The 13,244-nt window shown below is 32.9% G+C and overlaps 1 protein-coding gene across 2 annotated transcripts; it reads right to left on the bottom strand.

Moving 5' to 3' along the window:
* Positions 1-8,443: 8,443 nt before the first annotated feature.
* LOC140762342 (receptor-like protein EIX2) lies at positions 8,444-12,460 on the bottom strand. 2 transcript variants are annotated; one of them, XM_073100090.1, is made up of 2 exons: positions 10,850-12,460; positions 8,444-10,759 (listed from the first exon to the last, which is right to left on the bottom strand). In XM_073100090.1, exons 1-2 carry the CDS (start codon positions 11,307-11,309, stop codon positions 8,493-8,495), a joined length of 2,727 nt encoding a protein of 908 aa, XP_072956191.1. In that variant the 5' UTR covers positions 11,310-12,460; the 3' UTR covers positions 8,444-8,492. The 2 variants fall into 2 exon arrangements, with proteins under 2 accessions (XP_072956191.1, XP_072956183.1); XM_073100082.1 differs by having other exon boundaries at positions 8,444-12,460.
* Positions 12,461-13,244: the final 784 nt, after the last annotated feature.

Raw genomic sequence — 13,244 nt, 5'->3', positions numbered from 1 at the left:
TATTATTCCCACCCCACACCAACATATATAGTGGACCAAGTATGTTATACAATCACTAAGAGGTATTGAGAGATATCACATTGCATTGTTATTATGATGTTCTTCTTTCTTCAGCAACTACATGACAAGATATGAAGTCCACTAAGTCAAGCAATAATAGTCACAAATTGAATTTCCAAGAAAAAACACAATAGAATAGTAGTTGAAGTGGCATAAGAAATAATTAATCAATTCCATGGTGTGATATGATATTGGAAGATAAACTATAAATCATGCATGCATTTTTCCTTACTAAATAATCCAAATCAGAAGTCGGAGTCAAGATTGTTTCCACCTACGGTGTGGTATCTCGTATGACATTGGAGCTGAGATCTAATATTTCAATATTTCAATGCCCAATATTTCATTGACAGTAATATATATCCTTCATAATCACAATCGTAATAATGATGTTTTTGTGAACTCCTCCTGCCGAAGTTGGTTTAGAAAATCGTCCCTCAAAATCATTAAATGTAGAATAAATTTGGGACTGATTCCTATAAAATCTCACAATAATCCATGGAAAGATGCTCTACATAGTAAGTTTGGATTAAATGTGTAACAAACGTATTCACCTATATGAGCACAAATGTGATGAATTATATACTAGCTTGAGGATTGATTGGATAAGGTGGAATACTTTATATTTGGTTCTATGCATTAATACCATGCAATTTCCCTTATTATGTGCTTAATCCTCACGTAGTACTATACAATCCCGGGAAATATCATTTGCATACGTTCTTTACCACTATGATCGACTAAGTCAAGGTCTACCAACAAGGAATAATCAATGTCTTTATGTTCCCACTATTTTTTTTTTAAAAAAAAAGGAAAGAAAAAGGAACAGTTAGTAAACATTTTTTTGAAGCTACAGTGATAAGTAACTATCATTTCTTTGTCGAACAAAAATTTGAATTTTAGTTGATGAAAACTCTATCAATGGTTATAGAATTCCAGCATCAAGATTCTCTCTAGTCATCGAGGTCTTGCAATGATATTGATGGTCAAAATGAAAAGAAGAGAAATGAACAAAAAGCAAGAGAACAAAAATTCTATTAATTGTTGTGGAAGATTCTCTCTTGGTTAAACTTATTCCATACTCTTACTCGAATTTGAAAGAAAATGACAACTTCCTCTTAAATTATCTCAAGACGATCAATCTAATTTTAATTCTTCTCATGCTTTAAGAAGTTCTTTTCAACAAGAACCTAAACTTGATTAGATTTTTATTCTTTGATGTATATTATTACTTTATTCTTAAGATATGCACTCTATCTGTAGTAGTCTTTGCCCCTCCTAAGAGAATAACATCCAACAATCATAATGTGCTCTTTAAAGGAGAGAAGTGTATTCCTCTCACTAGCAGTGCAATTGCTGTCAGTTTTGTGAGAGACTGTTAATGGTGATTCGACCAAAAGCCAAAGTATTAAAAACATCGATCCGATAAAGGATTTGGACATAGTCATTAAACTTCTTTTTTTTTAAAAAAAAATACAATTAGTGGGGCACAAACTTTGCAAATATGAAATTTTTCTTGATTATTAGATATCACAATACATATATTTTTTAAAAGTACTTGTATGGTTGCTCAAATCTAAGTCGTCAATGTCTTGCAATGACAAAGATAGTCGCAATCTGGCTAGTCCTAGCAAGAAATGAAGACTTACAATACGACGTTAACTTGCAATGACAAATTATATTTCCAAGAAGAAAAAGAAGAATAGTAGTTGAAGTGGTGTATATGAATTGAATAGTGTGACATGACATTGGAAGATAACTATCTATACATCATGTTTCCTCACTAATAGAAAGTGGGAGTCAAGATTCTTATAACAGTCAAACATTTGCGTATGTTTTTTTTTCACCGGGATCGACCAAGTCCAAGTCAAGATCTACCGATCAACGTAGTAAACAAGTTAGTAAACATTGTTGCCATTATTTCCAATAAAAAAGATTGTTTGAAGCTACAATGACAAGCAACAACCATTAACTTTTAAATGCTAGAGTATAAAAATTTTATGAATGATTATATGAAATTCTTACATTAAGATTCTCTCTAAATGTCATGGTATGAATTATCAAGTTGGTCCTATCTAGGAATGATGACTTGTGATGTTGAAACTGATGTGGACTATGAAAATTTTGGTAGATATGGAAATGCAAGGAAGGAAACATGCTCGGTATACCATTGTAAGAAGTTGAAAATTATATTATTTGTCGAATTTTATTGATAAGTATATACGAAAACTAGAATATATATTTATATAAAAAAAACTTTCATATCACTATTTTTATAATATTTTAAATTAAATGATAGATAATTATTCGAATAATGATTTATTATTTATTTTCTACCATTTAAGTTTCAACTCAAGATGGATTAAAGCTAGCTTTGAATTTTTTTTTTTTTTTTTTGTTGAGAAAAGACGACAAACACGATATTATGGTTTCATTCAGAGTTCGAGTTACATGAAGATCCAACGGTGGATCAGTCCATTTGTTAAACATACAATCTTGGAGAGCAAAACTAGCCGGATTTTAAGCTGAGGTGACTCTACTTGTGAAGGAAAACCTGATATTATATAACATAACCATCCACGTAACACATTCTGAAAGTACGGATGAGATTTGCCAATCCACTGTTTGAGCAAAATTATTAACTACTTTTACCACAAGAGCGGTTACTAAACAACCAGCATGGTTCAAACTTGATTTGAATATTTTTGCTTTACTTTTTGATATTTATTCCGCAAATTTATATAAGTAAAGAGTTGAAATCATTGCATAAAGTTTAAATACATACACGTGTCTAGGTTTTTTCACATATAAGACCAAATTGTTATGCTTTGAAGAATATAAAAATTGATGGTGAGAGGGTGAGAATGAAATGGTGAGAGTGTGAGATATGAGATGGGGTAGGATAGGTTAGAAATTTTATCTATATATATTAACGGATTGCGAGTCGACGGGTTGACCTGACCCGACCCGTTACTTAAACGAGCCAAATGGGTTAAAATGGGTCACTGGTATAATCCAAACACAACTCGATTATTAATCAAGTTAAGCAGGTTGACTCGTTTACAATCCGAACCTGATTAAACTAAACCCAAATCCAACTAAGAGCTAGGTTATCGGGTCGGGTCGATATTTGCCACCTCTACTCATGTTAGAATCATTACATGACCTGTTTAATTTTAACTCTTATCATCCTAATCTTGATTGGATTTTATGCCTTATTGTATAATTTTAGCTTATTCTTTTAAAGTTTGCAAGTGAGCATAATTTAAAGGAGACGAGGCTTTATTAATTAATAGAATTCTCCAAAATGATTCTTCTCTATAATTATAGGACTTCATAATGATCCTACTCTATGTTAGGAACATGTCCGTGATCTTTCATTAAGTTTGGGCTTGCATAATAAATATTATCAGTCTCTCAAACTTGCTACTTTAGTAATTCTACTACATGTTTATTATCAAATATAGGAAAAGATCCTAATATACACGTCTACCTTAGGCCCCGACAATTTATCAAATTTCTATGAAATGATTTTTCTTGATGCGAACTGACTCAAGTCGGATCGCATTATGAGAATATTGGGCTCGAGGGATTGAGTATATTTATCTTCTAATTAATTTATATTTATCTCTTATGTAAACCTTTAAGACAAGTCTAATTAAATCATGTGAACCTCTAAGACAAGTCTATTAAGTCATTAAGTCTCTAAGGTAACTCCAATTAAACCTAAAAGGCAAGTTCTAATTCGAGTCGTGTTAGCCTTCAGGGCTAATCCTAATAGGACTCGTTATATATATAGAGGAGTTGGACTATTTTGTTTAAGCATCAAAGCATTGTTGAATTATTTTAGCTTTGTGTTTATCTTAGGAGTAAAAGTAAGATAATCTAGAAGTAGAAATAAATTAATCACAATTATTTAATTTCATAGGAGTGGATCTAATTGAGAGTTGTAATTTTGCCTCCAAACCCTAGCCATGATTACCACTACAAGCTACCCTACTATATGGCCGTCCACTATCATCCTTGGCCATTCGCCACCCTTTGACTGATACCGCAACGTTAGATATTTTCACTTTTATTCTCTGTTTTATTTTTAATTGTTCATCGTAACCTCTGACTTAGGTGAAATAAAAGCCATTCGATCTATTACTTCCGAGGCTTCCTCTCATAAAAGTATCATAATTTTTTTACGTCCAAATCTGATTGGTACCACTTCTCTGTATAAAAACCGATGTCTGTCAAATTTCATTAAGATTGGACTTGTAGATTAAAACTTACGTCTCTTCTTGAGCAATTCTGACAAAGATTATTATTATTATCTTGATGTGGGCATCAGTTTGGACGATTGATAATTTATGAGATTTTTCGGACCTTTCTATGTCATGAACACAAAGGTGAAACCTCATTAAATTTGGAGTAATAGGTTTAAGAGTCAGAGAAATTTGTTCCCAAAAAAAATCTCACATGTAAATGAAGCTTTGACGAAAATTAGTTATTTTATTTAGCTGCATTAATTTTCCTGCACTAAATTACAGTTTCTCCAATTTTAGTTGATTTCAGCCTTCAGATCATAACATTTACTTGAGCCTAATTTGACTTCTGAGGAGCCCGATTAAATTTACGGCTCAACATAAGTCCTACATGTAGGGGTGAAAACGGATCGGATACGAATTGGATAGTGTTGAACCCACATCCGAAGACATATTTTTTGTCCAGATAGTAATTTGGATATTGATATTAGACGGATAGTAAAATTTAAAATCATATTCTAACTAAACAGATTAGATAATTTTTGAATAAAAAGTCAGATCTTAAACGGATTGGATAACTTTTGAATAGCAAAAATCAAAAGTTAATCCGACCCATTTTCACCTCTACCTATGCGAAAACGAATGTGATGATTTTTTTTCCTTCTTTAATATCTCTTGAAACAGTTGCTTAGTAGTACTTGGTTGGAGTATGATTGTATGCGTCAACATGTAATTTTACTTACTATTCAATCTTTATTTATTACGACCACATATTACAATTAATAAGGTGCTCTTTATTTTATATTTTTATGTCATTTGATACTCAAATATTTATTTAAAATATAAATTTATACTTATTATTATGACCTAATTAACTTTATTTTTAGATTAAAGTGTTCTTACTTAATTTTTGGGTGGGGAGAGAGATGTTTTTCCTTTAATGCTAGTTTAATTTTTTCTTCAAAACAAAAACTAGTATATTTCCTCAAAAAATAGTATTTTATTTAGAGACGGCAATTGAGTCGCTGACTGAGTTGCGAAGCAAGGGGGTGAAAACTCCTTCATCTTTGTGCTAGGGTTAGATGACCCTCTTGTCTCCTCACTCGAAAAGTTCAATAATAAGGAAATTTTTAAATAACACCTTATAATTTTATTATTCTTTAATTAACAAATCATATTTATACCTAAACTCCTATTTGTATTTATAAAGTAATATATTATTATAATATTATTTTGATCAACTGGCATTAATCTTAGTATATGATTTATATAAAAATTAATAAATACTCGTGAAAAATGTCTAACATTGACCCACCCTTCTTGAAGTTATATCCCCATCTAATCTTATTCAACGAGAGAAAGATTTAGGTATTTTAGGAATTATCTTTAGTATTTTTTATTTATTATCATTTTATTTTGAGAACAATTAATTTAATTAACTCAAAGGGCGATATGAAAATTATAAAGAAAGAAAAAAAAATATTACAAAATCTTTATAGACAAAGTGTTAATTCAAAAATATTAAACGTAGAGTGTTATTTGAAAAGTTCCCATAATAATTTATGCAACTGGAACTGCAGTAAAGTCTACATCCACGTCGATTATTTAACCATTATTTGAAACTAGGATGACAAGTAAATACCAATCCATTTATCTCGCGTGGTCAATGGCATCTATTTATGAAGCATATCTAGATAAACACACATATCAACATGATTTCTTTGTTGGCATAATTCATCTTAAATGATGGTGGCATGCACATTAAATTTGTAGCAAAAACAACGGAAATTAAGAAAACAAGCATCTAAATTAGGTAAAGTGTGTGGGGGTAATATTGTGGTACTACAGACTATAATAATATAAGAAAGTGGAATATTTAACACATTATACTAATTTCTGCATGTGTGTCATAAGTATAAACAGAAGATTATATATTATATGTTGGGTTTGGCGTTCTAAGCCTTTGATCAGTGACCAATCAATGGTTATAGAATTCCAACATCAAGACTCTCTCTAGTCTTCGAGGTCCTACCACCATATTGATAGTCAAAATGAAATATCGAGCTAGTCCTAGCTAGAAACATTGACTTGGTGTATGACATGACATTGAACAAAATTTGGACTATGAAAATTTTGATAGATGTGAAAATTCTAAGAAAGAAAATAACATTGGTATATAATTCATAACACCCGTAAAAAATTAAAAATTGTATGATTTATGGAATTTCATGATATGATCCGACACGTGGATCGAATCAAGTCGAGTTAGTCTAATTTACTTATTATCTTTAATTTTGAATTAAAGTTGATAATTTGCATATAAATTTGATCTGCTAGAACTCTACTTTTATAGATATTATGAGCGATCATGGATAAATTATCATGTGCGAAATAAATATTGAGTTTAGTTATTTTCTATTTAAGCATTTCAGGTTTATCATAGTCGTTATATCGTCTTTATCTTAATAAGAGTAAATCGTAACCTTAGATCCATTCCAAGTTTCAAACGTTAGTCACCATCTTTTTTCCTCCATGGGCCATCCTGTCTTATGGTTGTCCACCATCACTTTTTGCCATCTGCCACTTTTCGACGACCACCGTAACATCGGATAATTACCAATCTGTCCGTTTCGATATTTTTTCACTATTTCAATTATATTTTTTCACCTCGACTTCAGATTCACGTAAAGCTAGAGCTAAAAGATCCCTAACATGAGGCTATAAAATATCATAATTTTTCGACGAATAAATGGGTCCAAATCTGACTCGGAAGATTACATAGAAAGGAATGGGACAAGATGATAAATTATGACAATTTTTGTAAATTATGACAATTTTAGGAGCAGCAATCGGATAAAGAATTTGTGCATGGCTATTAAACTTCTTCTTTTTAATTTATTACTATTGGGGCACAAACTTTGGAAATATCGAATTTCCCTTATTTATTAGCTACCACAATATATGTGAGCACGTCTATGCTCACTCATATTTAAGTCTTCATGGTCTTGCAAAGATATTGATAGTTACAATAACTTATGGAGCTGATCCAAACTAGAAACAAAGACTTGGCATGCGACTTGCTATTGAAAATGATGTGGATTATGACAATTCTAATAAAGACTTGCCACAAAATTCTTCTTTCCCAAACTAAACTCTAATCCCACAAAATCTAAATCCTCTTATTTATAATTAAACTCTACCTCACAAAATTATATCAAAACCCACAACCTACAAGAATCTACCAAAATCCCTACCACAAACAAACCTTAGAAGCTTCCCCTAACTTTACCTATTTTTCTCTATCTCTTTAGCACAAACTCTTTGTTTTCTCCACCTTTTTCTAAATTTTCTTCATCTCCCTCCCTATTTTTGAGGTTGCAAGTAACAAAATCGGCTTGGCGTTTGGGGAGCTCTAAGATCTCTATGGCTTAGAGTTTAGAAACTCTAAGATTAATTTAACATTTAGGCGATGTTCTCCATGGTTTGAGAAAAAGCAAGTTCAAGTTATAAATAAAATTAGAGATAAGTACAAAGATAATTTAGGAATGTTATAAATTACATAGTGGATTATAACAGAATATTCTCTTTCTGTTAATTATGGTTAGATTAAGTTAACTCAGGGTGTTAAATAAATATTATAGAAAAAAGAAAGGGTTGCGTTATAAAATCCCCAAAGACGGGGTGCGAATTATAAAATAGGTAAAATATAGGATGTGATTTATAAAAATCTATTTATTTAACCATTATTTGAAACTACGATGAGAAGTAAATACCAATCCATTTATCTCGCATAGTCAATGACATATATTTATGAAGCATATCTAGCTAAACATATATATCAACATGATTTCTCGGTCGGTATAATTCATCTCATTTTTCAAATGATGGTGGCATGCACATTAAATTTATAGCAAAAGCAACGGAAATTAAGAAAACAAGCATCTAAATTAGGTAGTGTTGGCGGGGGGGGGGGGTAATACCATGGTATTACAGAAAATACTATAATAATATAAGAAAGTGGAATACTTAATACAATATACTAATTTTTGCATGTGTGTCATAAGTATAAACTAAAGATTATATATTATATGTTGGGTTTGGCCTCCTAAGACTTTGATCAGTGACCAATCTCCATAGTTTGAACCTTCCAAACTCCTTCAACAGCAACCCTGCTCCTCTACTTTATTTCTTCTTAATCCTGGCATTGAGTCTAGCCCACTTAAAAACCATAAATACATATATTTTATCACAGATGTTGTCAACTAAAAGAAAATATGTTATTCTCCATGTCCTCTTAAACAACAAGGTACCAAAAACCATCCAAAACCCCATTCCAAATCCTAGACCCATGCTGAGATAAAAAGATGACATATCATATCCATCTTCATGTTCTGAAAGATCACTCATAGTAGTTTGATTTCTTGAGCAATTCTTGGAAGTAGGAGGCCCACAAAGATTGTTGTTGCCGATGTAGATAGTTGGATCGTTGAATGTTTCGAGCTGACCACCTGATGGAATTCTTCCTGAAAGATTATTGTAGGACAAGTTCAAGTGGCTCAAAAAAGTTAGAACTGACAGAGTTGAAGGAATTTCACCAAAGAGCTCATTATTTGATAGATCAAGCGATTCCAATGACAATCGACCATTGATCGTTTCTGGAATATTTCCAATCAATCGATTTGATGACAAATTCAAGTTTTTTAATCCAGCAAGGGCACCTATCTCTTTAGGGATCTCTCCAGTTAAACCATTTTCGGATAAATCAAGGCTCAACATGAAAAAGATCTTGTCATTTTGGTATTCTAAAATTTGCCCTTTTATGATCACAAATAAGCTAAAGGGATCACTGAAACCATCAATATTGTCAACTATATATGCGACATTTGTATTGAGATCACTTGTATATGGGGAGGTAAGTGTCATTGCTTTGAAGTTCATGAGGGATGGATCTATAATTCCTGATAGATTGTTGTGACCAAGGTCCAAAACTTGAAGACGGTCAAGTCTTGAAAGCTTAATAGGAATATAGCTGAAAAACATGTTATACTTCAATAGGAGGAAGACTAAATTTGGTAGTCTTGTTGCTATCCATGCCGGTAAGTTTCCAAAGAAATTATTGTAGGAGAGATCAAGAAATGAAAGATATTGGCAACCTTGGAAAAATAAAGGAAATTTACCGGAGAGACTATTGTTGTAGAAATTTACTATGACAAGATTCGAACCTATATATCTAGATCCACTTTTGGCTCTAAAAGAGTTACCATTTGTCCAGCATTGAGGAAGTTGTCCTGAGATGTGGTTGTTTGATAGATCTAGAACTACTAAGGACTGCAATTGGTTGCACAAAGATGATGGGATGGTTTCATTGATAAGGTTGTTTGAAAGAAGCAAGTAATTCAACTCTACAGTTCCAAGGTTTAGTGGAAGTGGACCTGATATATAATTTCTTGAGAGATCTAAGTACCAAAGATCCATCGGTAACTTTGGTAACCGACCTTTGAGCTGGTTTGAATGCAGGATTATATATTTTGCTGTTGATAGGAACTCTAGAGTCATTGGTAACACTCCGCTGATCTGGTTAAGGGAGAGATCAAGATATTCGACCTGTGAAATTACATTCCAAAACCAATCTGGCAACCTGTCGATGATTCCTGTACTAGACATAACTAGAAAAGTAATGTTAGTCTCTGATTGAATCCATGCAGGAAAATGGGGTCCCAGCTTGCAATAGCTCAAGTAGACTACCTTCAATCTGAATGGAGGGATCCAATTTAGATGTACTCCCATGGTAAGGGAGTTATTTGACAAGTCTAGCATCTCTAATCTCGTTAGGCTTGTAAAATGGTCTTCTAATATCATGCCGACCAACTGGTTGGAACTCAAGTCCAAGTAATTGAGATTAGTGAGCTTTCCCATCCCGGAAGGTATGGAGCCGATGAGACTGTTGTAACCGAGATCAAGAGTGCTTAGACTGGTCATGTTCTCGATCCAATTTGGCAGGCTTCCATTCAAATAATTTCCCCGCAAATACAATGATTGCATCTTGTGCGGCAGCCTCTCCATCAATTCTGCTATGTCCCCACTGATCTGATTCCATCTTAGATCGAGCACTTTCAATTTGTGTAGATTCTTCATAGTCTCTGGTATCATGCCGACAAGATCATTGCCTCCGAGTCGAAGTTCTTTGAGGGAGGTCATGTTTCCTAGTAGCCCATCAGAAATAGGACCCTGAAAGTCGTTATACTCAAGATCAAGGGTCACAAGTGCTGTGAGATTAGAAGAGTAAAGAGGGAGAGAAGCGAGTGTGGCGTTGAGACTACAACCAAATAGATGAAGGACTCTTAAAGAAGTTGGAAGCATGCTCAAGGCTTGCACCCAATCCACAGCAGCACTGAGGTTCACATAGCTCATATCGAGGTGCTTCAAAGAGGAGAGACGTGGTAACCAAGCTACAAGATCAACCGATTGCAAATAGTAATTACCACCAACATCAAGATGGAGCAGCTTAGTTAGATTACCAAGCTGAGGAGGTACGCTACCACCGAAGTTTGCATTAGAGAGGTTGAGATACTTCAAGTTCTTGAAGGAGCCCATGAATTTCGGTATCTGCCGACCTCCGAAGTCGTTGAAGCTTAGGTCGAGGTAGTTAAGATGCTCTAGAGCGAGAAGAGAAGGGCTAATGTCGTTGCTCATCGAAAATGGTAGAAGTCGATCGTGGTCGACTTGGAGGTTGAGCTTGACAACGTGCCCCGTCTTGTTGCTACACATGACACCCCTCCATTTGCAGCAATCTTGGCCTTCCCAAGAAGATAATAACCTCCCATGTAGAGTATTGATGCCCTCCTTGAAGGTGAGAAGTGCATCTCTCTCACTCGCAACGCAACTTCCTCGTAGTTTGGTGGTCTCTAGAGATAGAGAGGGAGAGAAGATGTGGAGGAGTAGAAGGTAGAGAGGTAGAAGTAAAACTCCATGGGTGGTGGAGGACGTAAGCTTAGCCATGGTTTTATTATTCCCACTCCAGGTCCAGACCAATATATATATAGTGGACGAAGTGGCATAAGTAACAATTAATTAGATGGTGTGATATGACATTGGAAGATATATATAACTATACATCATGCATGTTAATTTCCTCACTAAATAATCGAAAGTGGGAATCAAGATTCGTGTAATGCATGCAGATCTAGAGCGGATTATGTTATTTTAATTCCACTACAAGTCAAGGTCTACCAACAAACATAGTAAACTATATTTCATAAGAGAATATTGCATATTATAAGAAGGTGAAGTACTCTTTTGTGAGGAAATCTACAGAATTTTGTTTTAAAAAGGTTTCGTGTAATGCATTTGCATATGTTCTTTTTCCACGACCAAGTCAAGGTCTATCGACATATATACCTAGTAAACTATTACTTAAAGAAGGCGAAGTCTTTTATGAGGAAATCTACCAATTTTTGTTCTTGGGATTTTCTATCAGAGGCTGTAGATGTTTGTGTATTATCAAGTATTTGGTATTCAAATATTTATCTAACCTATTATTATGATCTAGTTAACTTAAACGATAGTTTTTTCCATAACAAATATCAATATATATATTTTTCTTGAAATAGATTTTTTTTTATTTATTGAGAGTGTAATAGGATAACTGACTAGGTAGCATAGCTCCCCAAGCTTCTATATGTATGATCTATTTTTTTTCAAAATATTTGAGTCTCTATGTGTCATCAACTTCCAATTAGATTACTTGCTTTATTCAAACAACCATAATATTAACCTAACATGCAAGGGATGTCTACACCATTTTGTTAGGCCATTGGATCGGTTAGTAGACTCAGTAATCAATTTGGGCTAAGCTGGGTTTAGGCCACTGGCTACCTAAAACATTTGGGAGTCCTCTAGAAAACTCTAGACTCTTTCTCAAATTTGGACTTTCCAAATAACTTCTTTTAACTTCTCAACTAACCTGCCAAAGTAACTCTTCAACTTTCTAACCAACTCCTTAATTTCTCAACCTTTGAACACCCCATCTTTGGTCTCTCCTCCCCTTTATAAACCCCATGCAACCCCTAGTGGAGGATCATCTTTCCAAGGTATCAAACACTTTATCTTCTTTATATAAACATATCATCTACTCTTCATTCTATTCTATTGTATTTTCTTTCACGAAGCTTGTCAGTTTTAAGAGAAAGGAGGAGAGTAATAAATAAGAATGCTTAATTCCTTTTTTTTTAAATAATATTATTTATTTTTGGAAAATGACAAACTGATAATAAATTATAAGCCAAACTTTCATAGAAAATAGTGAAATTAAATAACTTTATAATAAAAATATAAAATGAAAGAACTGTTATATCACTTTATAATGCAAAACGGTAATAAAACCTCGCAGTCTTACAACTAATGGAGGCGACAGGGCATCATAGGTTGCATAATATGCTCTATTCCACTATGTAGCGAATATTATTACTTTATATTTTTAAAGAAATTTTATGTAGTCATCCACCTTATGACTAGACATGGCTATTAATAATACAAAACTTTTTACATAACACTGTATAATTTTAATCACTTTTTAATTAATAATTCGTTATTAAGGATGTGTACCTAGACCTCTCATTTTTCTATATAATTTTATATAACACCGTTATAATAGTTTAACTAATTATCATTAAATCTAGTCTATACTTTATATAACTTTACTCATTACATTACTCATCCTAAATCTATTCTACATGAGGATAATTTAGATAATTTGGAAATTATCTTTAGTATTTTTAGCATAATATTTCTTATATATTACCTTTCTATTTGAAATTGGTTGAATTTAATTAACTCGGGATGTGCTACTAAAAAAAGGAAAAAGAAGAAATTTTGGGTTATAAAATCCTCAAACACATAGTGTGTTAATTCAAAAATAATAGTGTAGGATGTTTA

This window comes from Typha angustifolia, chromosome 1, assembly GCF_048772165.1.
Source record: "Typha angustifolia cultivar Huaian chromosome 1, ASM4877216v1, whole genome shotgun sequence".
Taxonomy (NCBI): domain Eukaryota; kingdom Viridiplantae; phylum Streptophyta; class Magnoliopsida; order Poales; family Typhaceae; genus Typha; species Typha angustifolia.
The sequence above is the reverse complement of the archived record's forward strand: the minus strand, read 5'-3'. Positions and strand labels throughout refer to the sequence as shown.

Excerpts from the sequence above, each read along its gene's own strand:
- LOC140762342 (XM_073100082.1), bottom strand. The coding sequence starts at position 11,309 with ATGGCTAAGCTTACGTCCTCCACCACCCATGGAGTTTTACTTCTACCT.